Below are 24,615 nucleotides of genomic sequence, written 5' to 3'. Positions count from 1 at the left end.
CCCCCCCCCCCAATACATTTATTGCATTACTTTAGTTACTTTTATAGAATTGATTTAATCATGCAAAGCAATCAACAAATAGTTTTTGGTGTGTCGTTAAACTTTATTGATCTCTGGGGGGGAAATGTACAAACTACCCAGCCGTGAATAAAGCAATTAAAATTAACAACGTTAAAAAGATTCTATTCATGAATCAACGTGCCTTCTATAATTAAGTGATATGATTATTTTGGGTGGCTCATTGTGCAGTAATGAGTTTTACATAAGACTCCTTTTGAATGCATGACCTGTAATCAGGCTTCACCAGGTGACAGAATAAGCAGACCTTTGAGCTAAAACATGAAAGTCCACGTCGTGCGTGTGTGTGTGCGTGCGTGTGTGTGTAAGGGGGTGTGGCTTCTTTACTAGTCTACCTTAATTTTCCCCCGGTGCAGTTCATTCACATGCTCCTTCCGTTAGAGACACAACAGCAGACATGAGCGGACGAATAGGAGACCTGACCCCAAAGCAGGCCGAGAGCTTAGCAGAGGTAGGACAGTTATAATCAGTATTACTGCACTAAATTAATCTTTTTTTTTCTCTCTCCAGTGGACTGGTTTAGTTGTTTTTGCTATATCTGGGGGCTTGTAGTGTCATATACACTATAATAAGGTGTCATTGATGTTTTCCAAGTTTGATTTTGTGTTATCAGTGTCCTTTTCCCCTACATAACAACAGAGGTAGGAGGTAACGCAGTATTTTGTACTTCGTTACTGTTCTTGAGTAGGATTTAAGGTATCTGTACTGGAGAATTTATTTTTCGGACAATTTTTAACTTTACTCCCAACGTTTTTACACAAATATCTGTACTTTCTACTGTTTCCCAAACAGGCTCGTTACTTTAGGTTTAGGTTGAGGGAATTTTTTATTTGTTTCCCATCACTGCGCCTTCAAACCGAGCTGAGCCTAAATGGATGAGCAATAACGCAGAAAAGACTACTGGTGTATCCTCCACCACCGGGGCTCACAACAAGAGATGATTTAGGCAAAAACACACAATTTATGTGTCATTTATAGCGCGGGACTCAGGGGTTAAAGTGGGTCGGAACGTAAGTTGTGGTACTTCAGCATCTAGCTACTGAAGCGGGGTCAGCATGAACGGAGTAACGTGTTGTGGCAGGTGCGAGCTAAAGCCACAGCTGCTGTGTTTCCCAAAAAGAGTGATAACTTCACTGAGAGCTGCAGGAAGATGTAAGAAAGACAGGACCGGAGAGGAAGAAGGGAGGTTATATTCAAACTGCTCATAAAACTATATGTAATGTCATTTTAAACAATCAGATATTGGATGTGTATATGATGTGACGTTCTGTTTTTTTCATATTGTAAAACGTCTTGCAAAACAAACACACTAACGTTGTGTTGTTCAAAGGTTGCATGAAAATACTGCAGTTTAGTGCAGGATTAACAGGCCAGCTTGTTGTACTGTGGTGAGTTTACAGGACAGCTCTGTGTTGGACTGATGTTCATGGTCAGAGTTTGGTTACATTAAGTTTAAAATAAAGCTGATGATGCTTAGAATAATTCCCTGAATTCAACATTTATAACAGCTGTATACAGTGGCGGATCTAGGATTTTTCTGAATAAGGGGCCATCAAGGGGCCACAGTATTCATAGAGGGGCCAAGTATTTGTGGTAAATGTGGTGATAGACGGACCAATAAAAATTAAACTCATTACAATAAAGTTATGGTAAATCTTATCACCATGAGTTGTAAGAATTCAGTGAACTTATGTGCCATTTTACTAAATAACAATATCAGACATTTCATACATTACAGCATTAACTGCTGTTGCTCTCCCTAAATGATTTCTGACCTGATGAAAAGGGACTGGAGGTGCCCTGTTCCTGACCAGCCTCTGGTCTATTGTGTTCTGCTGCTCTCTCCCTCCTCTCACCCTGCTCATTTCACTCTTTGGTCAAAAACTGCTGAATTCCCACCAGAGACTGACCCTTTCTTTTCATATTCTTCTCTGTCACTGCCAAACATTATAGTTAATGTTAACACACAAATGCAAATTACAAAGAAGTACATGAATTAGTATTACATGAATTAGTGAAATGCTAACATTCATGTCCAAACACATGTAGGGCCTCAGTTAACATTACTCTTAAATAACTTTGCTTCTTAATTTAATGTTTGTCAGACTTACGCTGTGTGACAGCTCTGAGTAAAAAGGAATTTATGACTTATCATTACCGACAAATTCCTCAAAATATACACTGACATTGGTTGTCGGTTAAAAAACTTTCTCCGCGAGATCATTCAGATCTTCTTTTTCTTCTGTAAGCTTTATTCATGCTGGACATTCCTATTTGGCTCATTAGCGCTATTGGTGTTTCGGCACGGAATTGCATCCACCTATAATTTGATCCTCGCTCTTGGACAAAGGACAGATGAGTGACAGGACAGGGGCACTTCAGGGGGCCAATCAGATTTCAGATGGGGCCAATGCCCCTGTGGCCCTGCCCCTAGAACCTCCCCTGGCTGTATAAGAGAGTATACTGTAAATAGTACACTGTTATTGTAGGGAATGGAAATCAGCTAAGATAGTTTGTGAGACATCTGCTTATATCTTGCTGAATTCATCTGTGTAAATCCACAAAGAGCAGTAAACCTCAGAGCAGCACAGTTCAGCTATAATTTTCTTCTCTCTCTCTTTTTTTTGATTATATTGCCAAATTTTATGGCTTAAGGAAAGTTATCACAGTATGCTAAATGTGAATGGGTGGTGGGGGTGGGGTGGCCTTTTGCACTTTTTACTTATAGAGTCGAGCTAGCAGTTTTTGGCTGTTTACAGTCTTTATGCTAAGCAGGGCATCTCCTGGTTGGTTCATATACATTATATGCGCAGCATATGACATAAAAAAAGAAACAACTTTTATGCTGGTATAAAAATATTGCCCATTAGCTCAGCTCAGCATACAGACTGTTGCCTGAAACGGTGTCATCAGGGTAGTAAACTTTGAAGTGTAAACATTTTGAGATAGGAATATCCTGGAGAAGCCACGAAATTGTAGTTGCACTTGAATTTTTATAGTTTACATCTTATGCTAAGAAAAGGTAAACATGCCCTGCCTGTAATTTCATACATGAGCTCTATCAAACCTCTCGTCCAGCTCTTTGTGATAAAGTGACGAATATTCCTGATGTAAAACTGTTCCTTAAATAATAACAGAATTTTGATTTCTCTCCGGTTCTCTCACTTCCAGTTTCAGGAGAGGATCCAGGACATTCTTCCGAGCCTGCCTGCACAGCATGATCACTACCTCCTTCGCTGGCTCAGAGGTAAGACCTGCACCTGTGCACAACACACACTGAGCCCATCTACTTAGCAACAATCTGAAATCTGCAATTATTTATCCTAAAGTGAAGTTAAACATAACAAAACAGTTTTGATATGTGAGTAAGTAAATGTTAAAAGGGAATCCAAAACCAAATCAAATACACTGAAGTAAAATAAGTATCAATTCAGATTACAGTTACAATTACAGAATAAATAAAGTAAAAGATTTCAAAATTCAACAAAGGAAAAAACAAATTTCAAAAGGCTTAAAAAACGTAGTAAAACCAGCAGAAACAGGAAATATCAGATGACAAATGAAAGTGGCTCAGTGTAACGGTGTAAGGTGTGATGTAGCAGTTGCTGAGGCTCAGGAGGTAGAGCAGGTCATCTACTAATTGGAAGGTTGGTGGTTCGATTCCTGGCTGCTCCAGTTTGCATGCCAAAGGATCCTTTGGCATGATACTGAACCCCAAGTTGCTCTCCGATATGACCATTGGAGTATGAATGTGTGTGAATGTTAGATAGAAAGCACTTTGAAATAGAAAACAGTGTTTGTATGAATGTGTGTGTGAATGGGTAAATGCAGACGTGGTGTATAAAGAGCTTTGAGTCCTCAGCTAGAGTAGAAAAGCACTATATATAAGCCCATTTACCTTGTAATGGCAGAACAGTGTGAGTGTTCAGTGTGGTGAAAGTGCAGGACTGAAATAAACTGTTAGCATGAGAGAACAGATGATTCTCTGCTGCACAGATATGTTACATTGTAGTTACTGGATGAAATATAAAAGATTTCCTGTATCTGTCATTGTGGCAGCTAACTGTGTATAAAACTGTTAAACACCCTCAAAATGAGGCTAACTAACGAATAATGTTATCGATAAGAAGATGTCAGTCACAGGGGGCGTGGCTGAAATGCCTTCAGCTACATTTGCTGGCAAAGTTTACAGACCTTTATTTTGAATTAAGGGCTGAAATATTTTTTGCATAATTGTGTTGCAGTTTTACCTAAACTGCCTGATAGAAACAGATCAGATGGAAACCGATAACTTTCCTCTGAAACCTTTGTGGAGCATACTGGCAGCTTTGTAACACCTGAGGCTACATTCACTCTCTGGTAAACTGTGATGTTTGAAGCAGGTGAGTGCTAACAAACAAACCTGTTCCCAACGTGAAACTAGATTCAGTTTCAGTGCAGGAGTGTGTGCATACCAGAGCCGGAGGCTTCAGTATCGATGGAATACATCTCCATGGAATAACCACTGCAAAATGCTAAATTAGTAAACATTTACCTCAGCAACAAAGCACAGAAAGCAGACTTCAGATTATAAAGCTGTCAAATGAACTGTCAAATTGTGAAAAAAGTGCTACTTGCTAAGAATTCAGTAGCTTGAGACTCGTTTGATAAACAGCAGCTTTTAGATGCTGAAAGTTCAGCTAAAAACGGGTTAAAACTGGGTTTTAAATAAATATTCCCCTGAAGAATTTCCATGCTGCTCTTTTCTAATCTGATAGAAACAATGGTATAAATCACACTCCTCTGCATGTGTATCAGCTGAAATGATTGTGTTGTCTAAACAGCCAATGAACAGTAAGTCATCACTGATTTAATCTAAAGGAAAAAGACTTTGTTGCTGCCTTCATGATCCACTCATGAAGCTGTTACTTGAACTGTCTATCACATTATAATTTGAATTACTTAGGTTAGCTAGGTGTGTCTTGAAACCAGTTTTTGTGATTCAGACGGTTCTAATAGCAGAGGGAGTTGTTGTTGTTGGACAGATGCTCAGATTTGTCCCATTTGATTCATCTTACTCTGACACTTTGCCAAATAAGCTAAAAAGAAAGCTTACATGCACTTGTGCCTGTTATGTTTAGATTAAACAGCTGAGAGCTGTAGTATATTGTCTGATTTATAGTTAAATCAGAATTAAGGGCATGCCACATATGATAAAGGAGATTTAAACCTGCTAACAGGCTCCCAATGGGTGAAAGCTGCCCAAAAAAACAAAAACCCTTTAACATAGATGTTTGAAGCATGGCTTTACCATCGGTCGGCCCATCGGTGTCTGACCGTCAGTGTCCGACACTGAAACATTTTACTTCCTGTAATCTGGTAGGAAAATGTATTAAAAATAAATGTGTTTACATCCTTTCAGGTACAAAAGTCACTCTTCTGTTTGCTGTCCATTCCAGACAGATCCAGATCCAAACGTGTTGCCCTGAAAACACAGTGTTTTCAGTCCTCTGTGTTTTCAAAATAATTACAATTGGAATTTATTGTACTTATAAAAGCTGATAATGATTTATTACTTAAATTGCTCACTGCTGCACTGTTTCATTGAAACATGACACTCTCAGTGCACTTTCAGATGCACTCTGTTGCCAAAAGCATTCACTCGTCCACCTTCACACACACATGTGAACTTGAGTGACATTCTTAATCCATAGGGTTTAATATGTTGTTGGCCCACCCTTTGCAGCTATAACAGCTTCAACTCTTCTGGGAAGGCTTTCCACAAGGGTTAGGAGTGTTTATGGGAGTTTTTGACCATTCTTCCAGAAGCACATTTGTGAGGTCAGACACTGATGTTGGACAGATCCCTGGCTCACAGTCTCTGCTCTATTTCATCCCAAAGGTGTTCTGTCAGGTTGAGGTCAGGACTCTGTGCAGGCCAGTCAAGTTCTTCCATACCAAACTCACTCATTCATGTCTTTATGGATCTGCTTTGTGCACTGGTGTGCAGTCATGTTGAAACAGGAAGGGGCCATCCCCAAACTGTTCCCACAAAGTTGGGAGCATTAAATTGTCCAAAGTGTCTTGGTATGGTCAAGATTAGGAGTTCCTTTCACTGGAACTAGGGGGCTGAGCCCAACTCCTGAAAAATAACCCCACACCATAATCCCCCCTTCAGCAAACTTTACACTTGGCACAATGCAGTCAGACAAGGACCGTTCTCCTGCAAACCACCAAACTGAGAACTGTGATTCATCACTCCAGAGAGTCCAGTGGTGGCGTGCTTTACACCACTGCCTCTGATGCTTTGCATTGCATTTGATGATGTAAAGATTGGATGCAGCTGCTCGGTCATGGAAGCCCATTCCATGAAGCTCTCTATGCACTGTTCCTGAGCTGTTCCTGATGTTTGGAGGTCTGTAGTGATTGACTCTGCAGAAAGCTGGTGACTTCTATGGGCCTCAGCATCTGCTGACCCCACACTGTCAATTTAATGCAGCCATTCTTTCACAAGTGTTTGTAGAAGCAGTCTGCAACAACACAAAAGAAGTCTGCTTGTATAGAAATCCATAGACCCATCAGCTCCCTTGATCTGTGAAACTTTCTCCTGATCAGCTTGTGGTTTCAGTGGCTAATTTCAAGTCTTATTGCATACACCACTGTGTTTACTTTTTGAATGATAGTCCCCATTAATTTCAAAAGGGAGGATCAAGCGAATGCTATGCTTTAGGCTGGGGCTCCCTTGTATTTGAGAAGTGGTCCATGAGGGTGTTTAGTGTACCTCTCAAAAAGATTCATTTGGCTCTGATTATGACTAGTTTTAAAACACCAAGATGGTGACAGAAAAAAATCTCACCTTCACAACAACTCTTACTAGTGGATGAAGTCGTGGTGGCTTTGTCCTTCTTTTGCTATACAGTTGTCGTCTCTTAGTTACCTTATTTTGCTCCATAGATAACGTGCAGCCTTACTGTCACTACTGTGCTCCATTTTCTCAAATACCCTGTAGTTAAAAGACAAGAATATGATCTTTAATATATTTTTTCCATCAGTAATGAATTTTCTTATGACCATCTGCATCTGCTTTAAAACTATGAAAAGTTAAATCTGATTTTAAGGTAAATGAGATACTGTAATGTTTGTCCTGCAGGTTCACCATACATTTCATACTCGAACCACAGCAGGATGATGCGTTCAGGGAAAGCTACAAGAAACAGGAGCAAAAAGCTGTTTTACCCTTTATTATATTACGTATAGTTTTGAAGCTGTGCATTAGATTTGTTATTGTAACCTCTGAACTAAGCCACGCCATCTGTCGCCTGTCTTTGCACTAGGTTAACGACCTACTGGCTGCCATCTTTATGTGTGACCAGAAGTGCATGAACTCTGTTCTTATGTAATGTTTAGCATTAAGTCTTACATAAGTATACTTTCCAAGTATGCTTATGTATTTATTTCACATTCATCTTCAATATGAAGATGAAGGCCACCTTTAAGTTTTACTTTCAGCCACCTGTTACTTTTGATTGTATTAAGGATTGTGTTATGGCTTGATTAGGTTATGGCACCAATATTCCATGGTTAGTGTTAAGAAAAGATTATGATTTGGGTGATCTGGTTAAATACACAAGTGCTTTTCAGCCTATAGAGTCCAATCCATGTAAACATTGTGCATGTTGGTATTTACATGGGTGCTGGGAGATGCTCATATTTAAATGTAAAAATCCTTTAAATCTAAAACTAAATGAATCAACCGCTATGAGTTTACATGCAAATCTGTTTATTATCAACTGGAGTGGATCTGTAGAAGATTGTAGTTTTGGATAATACTAAGTTGTACCACAGTGAGGAGTGCAGTGAGTAAACCAAGCAGGTCATTGAAAAGCAGATACTTATTATACCAGGAAACAGCAAAGCCACTCGAGGAATCTGGGTTAGAGTTAAAAAGAAAAATCTGGAAGGTAGAAGATCAGCAGAACACAGCTGAAAACCATGCCCCCTGGTGGTGAAAGTTGTAGTTGAAGTGCAACTAAAAGTTAATTATTGGAACAAGGTGTCATCTTTTTGGAGGACAGTCTCAAACAAAGTGTAAATGCTGGCATCCACACACACCAAAGTCTGCAAGAACAGGTTAATGTAATATCAAAGAATCAACACAAAAATCATGGATGCAGAAACAGTTCTACAACAAGAGCAGTCTGACACTGCATACCTCCATCAAGATTCCCTCCCTCCACACCGTGCACAAATCCATTCCATGGATCCACGAGGATTTCTGTATCTGAACTAGCCTGTGATATTTTCTTGAGAACCTCAAGACAACGTCTCACAGTTTTTCTTATTTCAGTTTGATATTCATTCCAACAACGGGGAAGAAACCTTTCAAAAATTCCTTCATCAAGATCGACTCCACAAATTCAGTCTATTTAACGCCAAGCCCTACCTCTGGTAACATGCAAACTTCGTTTTTTTTTTTATAACAAATAATCCCGCAAAAAGACAAACAAACCAAAACACACAGCAAACCAATCACATAACCTCTTTGGTGGAGTTAATAAAGTGTCTGTTTCAGTGTCTGTGTCAGAACAAACTCTCAGAAACAGTCAAATTCATTGTTGCTTATCCCATCATAGCATTTCGAATCAGTGTCTGTGTCTTGCCCACTGCTGATCAATAATGCACGACACCCAGGGTACTGGCTGTTGACGCATCTGTTTAACGGTCCATAGTTCAGAGGTGCTCAGATCAATGGGAGACTTTGCGTCTGTAGTTCAGTCTGTTTGCACTGACTGTTAACCTTGGCCAGTTTCTGTGTTTGAATAAAACCAGTTGACCTCCATCTTCCACTGGGGTGCCGTTAAGTCCTGAAAACAGAGCTCCACAGGAAGACCGGATAAGCAGAATAAAAGTGTCAAACTTGATTTAAACACAGGACTCCTCCACCAGGGCCAGATAATGAGCTAAATATGTGAGACTGGTTATAGCTAGCATCATACTTTAGAGTCCAATTTAGTGTTGTGAATAATTGCCCATTAATAAGTCATCTGTGTTTTCTCCCAGGGTAGCATGGGAGTGGGAGGCCCTAAAGGTGTTCCTTAAGGTTCATATTTTTCAGTTTACTTCATATTGTCAAAGGGTTAATAATGAATTAATTAAAATGAAATGTCCTGAAATAGAGCTGCAGCAACTGAGAACGGATTCAACTGATTAACTGATATTATTTTATATTATAGTATTTTAGTTATTTATATTATAGTCACATGAAGCTGGTTATCACCCAGGGTTGCCCCTGTGCGTTCAGATGATGGGTGCTGTTGGCAGCATGTGACCAATCTAAAAGGGACATTTCACAGTTTCATGACTCTTCCACAGAAAATAAGCCATATGAGTGCCACCTACTCTGGAGTCGTTATCACATGATGATAAAATGGTGATCAATAAGTTGTAAAGAACATAAAAAATATAACAACAAAATGCAAAAATGAGACATAATTAATGCTGTGAAAATTGTTAATCTGGTGATTAAGTGCACAAAGAGGTAAAAGAAATATTTTAATCCCAGTGAATTATTTTCTCGTTGATCAACACGATCAAAGGCCTTTCCTGTGTTCAATTAAATGATCATATTATCAATATTTTGTGCATGTATGACAGAGATTAATAATAACCAGGAGCCAGGGAGGGATTGCCAGTAGACTGCCTGTTAGCAGTGAGGAAAATTTCAAATTCGCTGTGCAAATATGAAAAAAAAAAAAAAGATCTCAACATGACAGCAGGTGATAAAGAGTAGCGCAAGATTATTAAGAATATTAAAGCAATTTCATGTGATTTTAGGACGTCTTATTCAGTTTATGCATCAGTTTTATTCAGACTTAGACTGAGGGCTACTCCAAATTGTTGGAGATGCAAGTCCGAAGATGAAAATTTAATTCATCTTCTATGGTCATGTGATAAGGTTCAGGAATCTTGGGAAAGGGCTCATAAAATTATATGTGAGATTTCAGAGATTCCACATCTCTGTGCACCACTTGGCTCAAGCTTGTTTTAGAGGATGGCTAAAAAATGAACTCTATAAAGGGAAAAAAGGAAAAACAAAAGTTCTGAAGTAGTTAAAGTAGGTATGGAGAGGATGTTTTTTAATAGTGAGTCACAAAAATCTGACAATCTAAGAAGTGTTGTTGCCAGTTTGATTGCATGTGTGTATTTGCTGTATGTTAAAAGCCTAGCGTGAGTCTAATGTGGGATTTTTTTTCTTTTTTTTTCCAGCCCGTAGCTTCAGTGTTCAAAAAGCTGAAGTCATGATCAGAAAGGTAAACTCTTTGTCGTTCAGCCTGTTTGCCTTCCAAGCACCAAACAATTAACACTTAACTTGAGTTTTTCCATCTGATGCTGCTTTTCAGATCTCTGTACTAAATTTATCAGGTTTATTTAAAATGAATATGATGAGTTTATGTAACACAATGCAGTGTTAAAGATTAATCCAGTGTTTGTTTTGTGGCCCCTTTCAGAGAATCTGTCTGTAGTTTGGGCGCCTTTTCATGTTCAAGGACGACATTTAAAGCAATGTTTACCAATGGATTAAAAGGAGGGGACGTTATATAATCTTATAGGTGATGCTTGATGTTTTCAAATGTCTTGTTTTTTGCCTGACTAGTCACCCAAAGAACATTCAATTTACTATCGTGTGTCAAAGAAACGTATCAAATTTTAGATTAAATGTTGCAAATTGGCACAGGTGACTAAGTTGAGTACAGTCTAGTATTGCATTTAAGTGAGTATTTCCAGTTCTTTTAAAAATATTATATTGCATTTATTTGATAGATTAGATACATTAAGGGTCTTTTTTGTTAATTAAAAAAAAATTCTAAAAAACAAGTAGAATTAGAAAAAAAGAATATTTTACATTTTTGTGCAGATTTAGCATTTCATGCTTTTCCTTTCAGCAGTTTATAAATTATGTTGATCTTTTACGTGTATCATTTAGATTTGACCACTCTGAGCTCTGGGCCATTGGGGGCAGTGTTTCTATCTCAGACTAAATTTTTCCAAAGCAAACATTAAATTAATGAATCTAAAAATAATAATTAGTTCTCTAAAAACATTAGTTTTAGTGCTATTGAAAATGTAGTTGATCAGCTCCATAAATAATGTGTGAATCTGAAGATTTAATAAATCATCTTGTACTAAATAACCAATGTTGTCAAAGTGAAAACTTTTTAAAATACATTTTTGCAAAATTACCAACTTATTAACTCGACTCTGGAAAAAATATTTCCTGGTCTGATGAGTTTCGGTTTCTGCTGCGACAGATGGATGGTAGGATCAGAATTTAGCACAACCAACATGAAAGCATGGATCCATCCTGCTTTGTATCAGTTCATGTTGTTGGTGGTGGTTTAATGGTGTGTGGGATATTTTCTTGACACACTTAGCACCAAGTGAGCGTTGTGTAAATGCTGCAACCTCTATGAGTATTGTTGCTGAGCATATCCATCCCTTGACCACAGTCTCTTGATGGATAATGCACTGTGTCGTAAAGCTCAAATCATCTCAAACTGGTTTCTTGAGCACAAAATGAACAATCACAATGAGTTCACTGTGCTCAAACGGCCTATACCTCAATCCAGCAGACACCTTTGGGATGAAGGCAGATTCACATCATGGATGTGCAGCTGAAAAGTCTGCAGCAACTGTGCGATGCTGTCAATATAGACCAAAATCTCTGAGGAATTTTTCCAGAACCTTGTTGAATCTGTGCCACTAGGAATTGCCAGAAGAACTGCCATATCCTCAGCGTTCCATCAGTCGTGCCCTTTATGATAGAGCAGCTAGACAAAAACCACTGAGTAAACATGACAGTTTCTTAAACATCATTTTGATGCCTCTGGGAGCATAAAGGGAAAAACTGCTGATTTGGACCACTTTGAGCAGAACCCAAAGCATGTGTCTGGTAAACAGCAGGTGCTGTTCACCTGCTTAACCATCCCTGTAGTGAGGTGTGGTGGTAGCAACATGCTGTGGGCATGTTTCTCAGCAGCAGGAACAGGAAGACTGGTCAAAACTCACGATAGGATAAATGCAGTCAATTGCATAGAAGTCCTTGAAGATAAACTGCACCATCTTTCAGCATCACAGTGACTCAGACCAAACACCCAAAATAACCTCTGACAACCTCTGACTGTCTGAACCAATGCCCAGAATAAAATGTCACTCAGAACCAAAGCCGTGTGCCTGAGATGACCGTATTAGAGATATCTGCGCTCACTGACATCAAACAGATCCACGAGTAGAAAAAAACTGTTCAGAACTGTTTAGATGTTGAGGTTTACTTCTACATATACTGGACTCTGTCTGAAATTTTGGCCATATTTAATAAGAGCAGCCAATCACTGTAACAGTATATGCTGCATATATGAAAATAGGGAAAAGGCATGAAAAAATGTCTTCCATTACCATCAAAACATAAAATAATTTCTAGAAGAATAGATTTGGAGCGTCTCTGACAGCTGTAGCTTTGTGTTCCTGTGTTCCTCCTCTAATTTGCCGCCTGTCTCTTGTGTGTGCTGTTAGCTTCACCTGCCTGGCTTCTGTAGGCTGTAGTCTTTAACTCCTACCTGTTTCACCTCTGTCTCTGCAGCACGTGGAGTTCAGGAAACAGATGAAAGTAGACACCATCATATCTGACTGGAAACCTCCAGAGGTAACCTATTGCATTTTCTTTTTATTTAATATTTGTGAAAAAGTAGTCTGAACTAGAGAGGAAGGAGACTGCTGTTAAACAAGTCTTTCAGTCACATTTTTCCTCCTTTTTCTTCACACCCTTCTCAGGTGATTGAGAAGTATGTATCTGGAGGGATGTGCGGCTATGACCGCGAGGGAAGTCCAATCTGGTACGATGTGATTGGCCCTCTGGATCCTAAAGGTCTGCTGATGTCAGCCACCAAACAGGACTTCTTAAAGACTAAGATCCAGCACACAGAGATGCTGCGGCAGGAATGTCAGAAACAGTCCAAAAAGGTCAGCAGAAGTTCTTCCTTCTTTCCCTCTCTGCTCCTCTCTGCTCCTCTCTTCTCATGCTGCTGTGTCTGTCTCTCAGTTGGGGAAGAACATTGAATCCATCACTCTAATCTATGACTGTGAAGGACTTGGACTGAAGCACATGTGGAAACCTGCTATTGAGACCTATGGAGAGGTTTGTTTTCAACTTCTGTCACAGTCATCCACAGATACACATGAAATATCTGTGTGTAATTACCTCTTCCTCTCCTGTAGATCCTCACCATGTTTGAAGACAACTATCCTGAAGGGCTGAAGAGGGTGTTTCTCATCAAAGGTACCAAAGCAGATCTATGACAAGTTGTCTGCATGTCTGACTTCTGCATTGTGTTTCAGAATTTTGGCTGATAATTTCTGTCTTTGCTGCAGCTCCCAAAATATTTCCTGTGGCCTACAACCTAATCAAACACTTCCTGTGTGAGGAGACACGGCGCAAGATCATCGTTTTAGGAAGTAAGACAACTTTTCTTAATCCCAGTGAGCCTTTACTTAATCTTGATGCTAATTAACAGTGAAGGAACTACTCATCCCGTAACCCATTGCAAATCCCAGATTCCACAGGCAAGGACTTCCAAGCTTATCAAATTTAAGCCTTATCATTATCATAGTGTTGTATAATAATAGTTTTGAATATATTTTGTAGTTTGTGTGTGTGTGTGTAGTAATAGTTCTTCGTTCCTGACTGCAAGCACCGCTCTTGCCAGTTTCTGAAGTTTCGAGCTCACTACGTGACCTGATCTTTTAGGGTTTAAATATAGAACTTTTAATGCAAAACTAAAGTTGAAGACACATGATCAGTATGATTGTTACACTTCTCTAGGTAGAGCTTTTAAATATGTTGTAAGTCTGTAACTTATCGTTAAAATGATTAAAACAGTGGTAAGAATTCTGTCAACGTCCAAAAGTTGACAGGACGTCATTATCATGCTCTTTTTGACAAACAACATTAAGATTTCTTTATAAACTTCTAGATTAATTTAGGAAATATTGCAGCCTTACTTATCCCCTTTGGTCACCGTGTACATCACTTTCTATAGTTATATATTGTACTGTAATATTAAATTTCTGACATGTCCCACCTAAAAAGATTATGTAGGGATAAGTTGACCCCCACCACCCCCATAATTCCTGTAATTTGACCAAACAGGCTGTATTTACTGTTTAGAGCAAAGCAAATTTTATCCTCTTTTTTTCTACATGAAAGAAACTACAGCTGTGAAAACAATGTAGTAAAAGGATGAAGCCTCGTGAAAACATCATTCAAAATTTTAAATTACATTACTGCTCTTCCAGGTAACTGGCAAGAAGTGCTACGTGAAAATATCGACGCAGAGCAGCTTCCAGTGGTGTACGGAGGAACCCTGACTGACCCTGATGGAGACCCTCGCTGCAGAACCATGGTGAGGGCAGAGGGACAAGATCGCTCGAGCACAGTGCTGCTTCTCTAAAACATGGACACTAAAACGATGTGTGCGTTTGTGTATTGTGATTGCAGATAAATTTTGGTGGCACGGTTCCCAAGTTCTACTATGTGCAGGACTCGGTGAAGGTTCAGTATGACAAAAGTGTGACCATCAGCCGTGGCTCTGTCTTACAGCTGGAGTATGATGTTACTGCAGCTGGCAGCATCCTGAGGTACAGCAGGTTTATTCTGTGTTCTAAGGTCTTCATCAGCAACTAACAAAATGATCTCTGAATCACTCACCTGCAGTGCCTGGTGGTGGTGATTTTGTAATATAGACTAATATAGATAAAATGGATGTTTTACTCACATCAAGGATGTCATTTAATTATTTCAATGCTCTAAATGTTGCATAAAGCCTTTTGCATATATTGTACAAATTAATACAAAAAAATATTAAAACTGTCAGGTGGCAGTTTGCCAGCGATGGAGCAGATATTGGATTTGGAGTGTACAAGAGGACCAAAGAGGGCAGCCAACAGAAGGTGGCTGAAATGCAGCAAATTCTTCCCAGTGAGCGCTACAATGCACACCTGGTCCCTGAGGACAGCTGCCTCACCTGCACTGAGCCCGGAGTCTGTAAGTAACTGCACAGCCACATGTACAGGATGCAGTAACATCTGCAGAAATAGTCCCTAACAATGGAAAGCCTTGTTTTTCATTTTGCTTGCAAGGAGCCAGTTTCTGAAGATCTTTTAAATTCCATTCAAAGACTCTGGAGCTTGAAAAAAGGCGACTGGACTTCTTTTGGTTCTCCCCCAAAAGATCAGCAATGTAGTGTATGCTGTCCAGTGCAGTGAAGAGTGCTCGGATCTCTACATTGGAGAAACCAAACAGCCTCTTCAGAAATGAATGGCATAACATAGAAGAGCGACAGGGAAGAGAGATGGTTTGAAAGGGGAGTGAAAGAAGCCATCTATGTCCACTGTGAACAACCATCACTTAACAGAGGAGGTGGATTACGTCACCAACTTTCCGCCGCTTACAGTGCTGTGCTGAGCTCCCTTCCCAGACGTCTCAACCCCCATTCACACCTTTGTTCCAGTGACCTCAATAGGCCACAGGAAACAATGGAGCGAAGTCCTAAATTGGTTGAAATGAGCCACGCCTCCCTTCATACTTGGGCACATGTGTTTACGCACATGATCAATAGAGGGTCATAACCACCTCCAGGGGACTACGCCCACAGGGGTTTAAATACCTGGGTCTCTCCACCATTTGGTTGAGAACTGAAGAAGCCTTTTGGATGAGAGGTGAAACGTCTTCAAGAAACAAAAAGAAGTCCAGTCGCCTTTTTTCAAGCTCCAGAGACTACTATGACCTGGATGACTGAGAATCTACACAGACATATCCATTCAAAGACCACATTTAGAGGAATTTCTAGTTTGTTTGGTTGTCAAGCCACTTAACATTTGACCCATGACTCCCAGTGTTGTGTCCACGCATAAGAGACAACCTGGCAAAGAAGCAATTTAAAATTCTTTAGGCATTTTGTTACTAGCAGCCTGTCGTAAAAACACATATTTTATTCTCTTTTCTTTAGCTGAATCTAAGAAACATGCCATATTTCCCTTGTGGGATCTGTCTAATTCATGTTGCAGGATGCTAGCTTTTGTTTGATGTTGTTGACTGCATCCTTTGCTTTGTGCAGATGTGCTGTGTTTTGATAACAGCTACAGCATCCTTCAGTCCAAGAAAGTGAGCTACAAGGTCGAGGTTATTCCACCAGCAGATGGTCAGATGCAGTGTCCACACAGCAGAGGGGATGGAAGGCTGCAGTGAGTACGTTGGGACAGCGCAGCTCCGATCCCTGTCAGTAATTCCCATCAGCACGATCGATGTTGTCCCATCAGGGCTGAATCACCTCCATAAAGCTCCACTTCTTCCACTGTGTTCAACATGTATGAATTCATGCATCCATGCATACATTTGTGGAAGCTTTATTAAAAAGTGAGTTAAAACCAGGCTAAAAAGATCGTTAGATGTTTCCAACATTACTGTGTAAAACCGATATGAAGGAGGTCACGCAGTGATGATGAAAGACATCAGCTGCATCTGCAGCTTTCTTCATTATAGAACTTTTCAATGATTTGAGCTCGGAGTTTACCTCACTGATTGCTAAACAGCTTCAGATAACTGATTTTATTGGTCACTTTGAGTCAGCAGAAAAAAATCTGTGAACACCATTATTGACGTGTTATTAACAACATCACCTGTCAAACCAAAATGATTATGTATTTGGAGTCGTTTGTGTATACCTGATAAATGAAAGTTAAGCTGCTCCGAGGGGAATTATCTGTTCCTTCAGCCCCCCCCCCCCCCCCCCCCCCCCCCCTTTGATCCCAAACTTCATGCCATTCATCTTCATGTACAGTCTGTGAGTTAAACCAGGAAAGAAGTCAGAGCAAGAATTCTAAAGGGGTTATTATTATTATTAAGTATTAAATTATGAGCCATCGTGATCATGTATGTTGACTGAATTCCATATTAATTTACATTTAGGACACTCTAAACATTATAATTAAGCATTGTAGGTATGTTTGTGTTTGGCTTCTTTAAGCTTGAAGCTACTGTAATGTACGATGGAGTGCTCTGAGGATTTAATTGGTGATCTTTTAATAGTGGACAGCACAATGTTGGTTAGCACTGTTGTCTCATAGCAAGAAGGTCTTGGGTTCAAATCCACCATCTGGCTGGGGTCTTTCTGTTTGGCATTTGAATGTTCTCCCTGTGTCTGAATGGGTTCTCTTCGGGTACTCCGGCTTCCACCCACAGTCCAAAGACATGCAGTTAGTGGGGTTAGGTTAATTGGTGATTCTAAATTGCCCATAGGTGTGAGTGTGAATGGTTGTCTGTCTCTCTGTGTTATCCCTGCGGCAGAGTGACTACCTGCCTCTTGCGCTATAGCAGTTCTTTTAGTAGTAGCTTTTGGTACATATGGTATTACTAAACAAAACTGCAACCAAATTTCCAGAAACAATACGGTGTTTTTGTCCACAGTGTAATGTAGCCATGTTTTTCAAAGCAAAAAAGAACCACTCGGAACAACAGCGACATAAAGATTTTGTTTGAACCAGCATTTTAAATCAGAACCACAATTACATAAGCTCATCATTTAGAACCACTTTGTAAAGCTTTAGTATGTTTTGGTAATTTATAATGTAAAAGGAAAGCCCAAGATATTAGAGACTATTAAAAATCTTTAGACCTTCCTACCAGCTGTTCACAGAGGTCTGAGGGATCTTCCAGGAATGGTGACATTATTTTCCAGAGAACTGACTGATCTGTAAGTGATAATTTCATACCTGTTTATCTGTAATCTGGGACTTAACCTGCATGGTTTGCAGTATAACTTATCATAGGGATATACCCTGGTAAGAGCTGGACCGCCTTCACAAACCCAGGGTTAACCCTGAAGTTACCGGGATAAGATGCAACCTTGCTTCATGGAACAAGACTCAGGTTGTATCTCTTTGTTGCGATGTTGAGTTTTGTGTACATACGTTTAGCCTGTTGTGGTTGTTTTGTATCTTTTTGTATTAGTTTGGTGTCACTTTGTCAGGTTGTGTGTCTTTGTCTTTGTGTAAACTCTTTTTGGTCATTTTGCACATCCTTGTGGAGATCTTTCTTTCTTGTTTAGATAAAGCCCACAGGCACCCTGTGCTCAGGAGCATCCATGCAGCTGCTGACTGAAGGTTTTGTGTTTTGTGTAGGTGATAAAAGCACATGAGAATAAAAAAACACACACAGAGGCAACAATCAGTCAAAGTTACTTTCTGAGGCTGTTCACCAAGTGAAGTTCTGAAGTTTAGTTTCATAATTGTGCTATCACTGCTAAATGGAGATAATAATGACCTGTATTATTACTGTTTGTTGTACTATAATGTGCTGAAATTAAAGATGTACAGAATTATAACCGATGCACAATCTATAAAAAGCATTAAGTCATTCTAAAGTCATGAAGGAAAAATTAATGCTGTTTTTAATCAGTGGAAACTTTCATCGCAGAGCTGTAATAAACTAATAAATGTGTGTTCTTAAATACATGACTGTTTGTTTTTATATACTATTCCTTATTTACAAGTACTGTACATGCAATTGTGACATTACAAGAATTAACAATAATGTCACACAGAGAGAGGCCTGGGCAAAGGGGGTGGCAGTGGCAGCAGTGGCTGGGCATGCGGCTGGAAAGGAGCATCAAGCCGGCCAGCGCCAATGACTTATTTCCTGAAATAAGACAAAATATCTACTCATTCTAAAGACTAGATATTTTGTCTTATTTCAGTGATCTTACCAAGTGGAATTATCTTACTGCACTGGCAGATTATTTCACTCACTTTGTGAAGATTCAGACTATAATCAAGTGTAAATATCTAGTTTTTAGACAAAACACGTTTAATAATCTTACACATTCAGCTCTTGCTTAGTATATCACTCTCAAAACAAGATCAAACATACTTTTTTGGCTGAATACAAGATTATGAGACTTAGACAGTCAATTTTTGTAGTGTGGCTGCTGGATAGGCTGGATAGACTCAGGCATAACCCATGTAAAATTACCACAAAATAACAACAAATAAATACAAAAAGACTCAACAATGATGACCAATGTTATCTGTGCATTTGTTTATTTGTGAAGGAAGACACCTGAAACACTTTAATTAAAAAATTAAGACATTTAATATATTAAAGAATCAGAAAATATCACACATGTACATGCAGGGCTTCCCGGTCAGGGGGAGACAGGCCTCACTCAGAGTCTGCTCCTGCTCCCCTCCCTGAGGTTCCTCACTAACCATAACATTTTTATACTGCCACTATCTACACGCTGCAGTTTAGCCTCCATCATTGTAGTCCATGGGCCAGACCGCTTTTTGGTTCATCTCAGGGTGGCAAAACGTAACCATAATTTATGAAAAGTTACATGTCTGTAGATGATATTTTGGTATGATAGCCCTTCCAAAGTGGAAGCTTAATCATAATTATCAGCTCATGAAGTTAACAACTCCTTTTTTGACACTGTGTATATCAGGATTAAGTTCATGGTACAGACATTTATCAAAGGTCTAGAATAAAGTATTTTGTATCATTTTAAAGGGAACACTTGTAGCTTTCATTTGAGCCAGGGTTTGGATCTCTTTGACCAACATAGAGGTTAGAAGCGATCTTTAAACTACAAATAATACAAATTTTCCCATAATTTTCACCTAAACTAAATATTTTCTTTTAGCCCTGTGGCATCCAGGGACATCAGGGACACAAGAGTCAATATTCACAGGACTCTAAGGATTCAGAAAATGTATAATATACCCACACTGTCTCTTTGTGGGAGGTGACTGTGAGCCGTACTTAGTTGTCACAGGTTTAGAATTGGTTCTACCCAGAGCAATAAATCCTAGTTTGGTTACTGTCATTGCATTTTTCCAATGAAATTCTGTTTGACAACTCTCCCTTTCTTTTCACTGTCATATGAATGAGAACAAGAAACAAAAACAGAAACAAGAAAATAGCGATAAATATAAATAGCAACAAAAATGAGATAATACAGGCCTAAATGTCTAAATGTAAATAAAGTGCTGATGTGGGTAAAGTGCAGAGTGTGAAATGCAGCATCCAATGAGAAATAAAGTGTTAAGTCTATGCTCTGGTTTATAGCAGAGCTTTTACTGCTCTGTGGAAAAAGCTGTGGTTAAGTCTTTCTGTCCATGCCCTCATGACCCTGAGCCTGCCAGAGGGGAGGGTACCAAAGAGACATTGTCCAAGGAGTGTGTAATCCGACCTGATTTTTTGTTTTTTGACGCAGTCTTAAAGATGGGCTGCAGGTCTGTTCTCTCCTCTGAGGTGCAGTTGGAGAACCACACCGTGCATCCATAGTTCAGGACACTTTCTGTGGTGCATTGGTAGAAGTTGGTGAGGAGTTTTGGTGGGAGCCCAGTTTTTTCTGAGGGACTGCAGGAAGAAGAGTCTCTGCTGGGCTTTCTTCACCTCTTCTTTGGTGATTACTACCCACATCAAGTCCCTTGAGAGGTGAACACCAAGGTACTTGAAGCTCCCCGCCTCTTCCACCTTTTCCCCAGCTATCACCAGACTGGCATGTACTGTGCTGTGTCCTTGTGTTTCCTGAAGTCAGTGACAAGCTCCTTTGTCTTGTTGATGCTGAGGAGTAGGTCATTATTCTGGCAGCAGGATGTGAGGGCCTGGACCTCCTGTCTGTAAGCTGCCTCATCTACCTTTTTGTTATCAATCCCACCACAGCTGTGTCATGTGCAAACTTGAATGTATAGGTACTGTCATAAATGGGGGTGCAGTCATGTGTAAAAAGTGCAAATGGGAGTGGATTGAGAACACAGCCTTGTTAGCATGTTAGATGAGCGCTATATAAGAACTAGTCCATTTACCACGGTCCCTCTCTTGATGCTTGAATAAGACTGAGCAAAATCTCAACTGTGTCCATGTAAGACATCCAAGAGGCTGAGAGGGGACCATTGTCTTCTTTGAGGTAGTTGAGGAACTCAAAATGAGCTGGCATCTTGCCTGAGAGTTTCCTCAAATCTGGGCTGTGATACTTTATCACACAGGTTGCAGACTGCTTGCAGAATTTCCTTCAAAGTAAATGAGATCCTAAAGGTGATTTCCTTCTAACCAGGGATCAAAGTCTTTCCAGGCTAGTGTCAGGAGAGCCTCATAGAGCAGTTTGTGGAGCCTTATTGCTCAGTTATACCTGTGACCATCATAAACCCTTGTGATTGAGCCGTCAGCTAACACTCCTGCTTCTATGTAAAGGTCTCAGACCAGCATCTGCAAAGCATTTTTCATGAAAATGCAGGTGGTCTGAAACTCTCCCATTCTTAAAATGATGTCCTCAGAGGTCTCTGGTTGTTTCCAGGTGAATTCTGCAGCTTTGGCCTACAATACCTGGTCAAAAACAAAAACATTGTTGTTGAGCTGCAGAGACAGAGCAAAGAAACTTCACCGTTGATAGTTGTGTGGCCGGAGTGTTATTTCTTGGCAAACAGCCATTTGCTGCATCCTGTAGAACAACAGCGTGATCAGCATCAACTGCCTGTACAACTGGGGGAATGGCATGCTTTCCTGCACTGTAAAAAGGAAGCACCACATCCACTGCTCCAATGCTTCTCTTCTTGTGTTTGGGATGCAAGGCAAAGGTCTGGTTTCAGCAGGATGATCAGCAATACTGTAGATTTTGCTTGAACTGCATTGTCAGTTCTACATTTGTAGTGAGTGTTTTAACAGCAAAGGGAACACAGTGGCCCTTTTTCCACCGACGAGGTTCGGTCCGGTGCCGGAGCCAGCATTTGAACTGTTGAGCGTTTTTTTCAGTTCAGTTCATTTCAATTTTATTTATATAGCACCAAATCACAAAAAACAGTTGCCTCAAGGCGCTTTGTATTGTGGGTAAAGACCCTACAATAATACAGAGAAAACCCAACAGTCAAAACGATCCCCTATGAACAAGCACTTGGTGACCGTGGGAAGGAAAAAACTCCCTTTAAACAGGAAGAAACCTCCAGCAGAACCAGGCTCAGGGAGGGGCAGTCATCTGCTGTGACCGGTTGGGGCTGAGGGGAGAGAGACAGGACAAAAGACATACTGTGGAAGACAGCCAGAGATTAATAATAATTAATGATTAAATACAGAGCGTAGTATAAACAAAGTAAATAAGGTGAATGAAAAGAAACAGTGCATTGTTGGAACTTCCCAGCAGCCTAGGCCTGTAGCAGGGTTCAGGGTCACCTGATCCAGCCCTAACCATAAGCTTGATCATAAAGGAAAGTTTTAAGCCTAATCTTAAAAACAGAGAGGGTGTCTGTCTCCCTAATCCAAGCTGGGAGCTGGTTCCACAGAAGAGGGGCCTGAAAGCTGAAGGCTCTGCCTCCCATTCTACTCTTAAGTGTCCGAGGAACCGCAAGTAAGCCAGCAGTCTGAGAGTGAAGTGCTCTATTGGGTGATATGGGACTGTAAGGTATTTCAGATAAGATGGGGCCTGATTATTCAAGACCTTGTAGGTGAGAAGAAGGATTTTAAATTCTATTGTAGATTTAACAGGGAGCCAGTGAAGAGAAGCCAATATGGGAGAAATCTGCTCTCTCTTTCTAGTCCCTGTCAGTACTCTAGCTGCAGCATTTTGGATCAGCTGAACGCTTTTCAGGGAGCTTTTAGGACAGCCTGATAATAATGAATTAAAATAATCCAGCATGAAGTAATAAATGCATGAATTAGCTTGTCAGCATCAGTCTGAGAGAGGATGTTTCTAATTTTAGAAATATTGTGCAAATCAAAAAAGCGGTCCTGTTACTGGAGGCCAGAGTAATGCCATCCAGAGTAAGTATCTGGTTTGACACCATGTTTCTAAGATTTGTGGGGCCGAGGACAAGAATTTCAGTTTTATCTGAATTTAGAAGCAGGAAATTAGAGGTCATCCAGGCCTTTATGTCTTTAAGACATTCCTGTAGTTTAACTAATTGATGTGTCATTAATTAATGTTGTGTTTTTATACATATCCTGAAAGTCTGGCAAAAAGAAAGGCTTACACAGAGAGAGAGAGAGAGAGAGAGAGAGAGAGAGAGAGAGAGAGAGAGAGAGAGAGAGAGAGAGAGAGAGAGAGAGAGAGAGAACCATTTACACTCACATTCACACCTATGGGCAATTTAGAATCACCAATATCTAAATACTGCTTGAATATATTTATTCTTTTGCTGAATTTATTTGTATTGTGGCAACATTTTTTGTAATAGGAAAAAGCCCTGGAATTGTCCCTTTCAGTCTTGGAGCTACAAGTTTAATACAATACACGAGTATGTTGCTAAACAAATCAAAAGAAAACAAAATGTGTTTCATTTTGACCTCATCAATCTGCATGCTGAGAGTTCCATAGAATGATAATTATGAAAGGAAAGAACATTCTAAAGATCAAAGGACTTTTCTCACTATAAAGCTGACACTTCCAAAGCAGAAGTCATTTCACTGTCTTCTGTTCGTGAGCGCACAACAAAAGTCAGAGCTTGGAGTTTGAGTTTCAAAACGTCTTTTATTGCCATAAACCTATGAGAAACATCACTGAAAATATGAACAAGATGAGTTTCTCAGAGGAAATGGAGGCCCTGGTGGTAAAGCTGCAGGCTTTACATCTCAACAAAGATCCCACCCAGGAGTCAGTCTCCACTAACCAAGAATCCACTCGTCTCCAGAGAAGAAAAGTTCGATTCGGGGTTAGTGTTGAGAATAGTGGCAATAGAAAGGCGATAAAAATGAATACAGGTGACTCAGCAGGGACACTGAGGCCACCTAAAGCCGGCTCCTCCACTGCAACACGGCTGCAGATGTGGAAAAATGCCAGAAGCTCCAAAACCAGCCAAAAGAAGAAGCAGAGGAAGCCAAAGCAGGGAGTAGCTAACATTTGGATCATTGGATCCAGCTACATCAAACGAGGAGAGGAGGCAGCACGCCAGCAGTTTGGGCAGAATTTTGGACTCGGTGCCAAAGTTAAGTGGTGTGGAAAAGGTGGGATGCGCTGGGACGGCGTCCTTCCGCGTTTCTATGCCGAGCTCTCCTCACAGAGGCCCCCTGACGTTTTGGTGATCCATGCCGGAGGCAACGATTTGGGACTCACATCCGCCCAGAAACTTGCGTCTGTAATGACAAACCAACTGAGGCAGCTGCATGCAGACTTCCCGGCCATGAAAATCGCCTTTTCCTGCATCAATGAGCGCCAAGCATGGCGTTACGGAAGTCCACGGTGGATTGACAGCAAGAGGAAGCTCGTCAATTCAAGTGTGAGAAAGGCTGTCGACTCCTTTGGAGGTGTCGTCATTGAACATCCTCAGCTGAAATATTACAACAATCAGATATTTCAGGGGGATGGAGTCCATTTCACCCAGAGAGGCAATGAACTGTTCCTGAAGAGCATTCACTCTGCCATCAAGAAGCTTCTTCAGGACCCATTGCAGAGAACATAAACCAACAACCCCAACCGGTCACGGCAGATGACCGCCCCTCCCTGAGCCTGGATCTGCCGG

The 24,615-nt window shown here is 40.3% G+C and overlaps 1 protein-coding gene across 1 annotated transcript; it reads left to right on the top strand.

The window, feature by feature from the left end:
• Positions 1-413: 413 nt before the first annotated feature.
• sec14l7 (SEC14-like lipid binding 7) lies at positions 414-18,580 on the top strand. The gene is made up of 12 exons (XM_030742576.1): positions 414-529; positions 3,250-3,325; positions 10,324-10,367; positions 12,695-12,757; positions 12,886-13,074; positions 13,154-13,249; positions 13,330-13,390; positions 13,483-13,566; positions 14,407-14,513; positions 14,609-14,748; positions 14,985-15,154; positions 16,227-18,580. Exons 1-12 carry the CDS (start codon positions 476-478, stop codon positions 16,355-16,357), a joined length of 1,215 nt encoding a protein of 404 aa, XP_030598436.1. The 5' UTR covers positions 414-475; the 3' UTR covers positions 16,358-18,580.
• Positions 18,581-24,615: the final 6,035 nt, after the last annotated feature.

The sequence above is a fragment of the Archocentrus centrarchus genome, chromosome 12 (genome assembly GCF_007364275.1).
Source record: "Archocentrus centrarchus isolate MPI-CPG fArcCen1 chromosome 12, fArcCen1, whole genome shotgun sequence".
NCBI classification, from domain to species: domain Eukaryota; kingdom Metazoa; phylum Chordata; class Actinopteri; order Cichliformes; family Cichlidae; genus Archocentrus; species Archocentrus centrarchus.
This window is presented reverse-complemented; position numbering and strand designations above follow the sequence as displayed.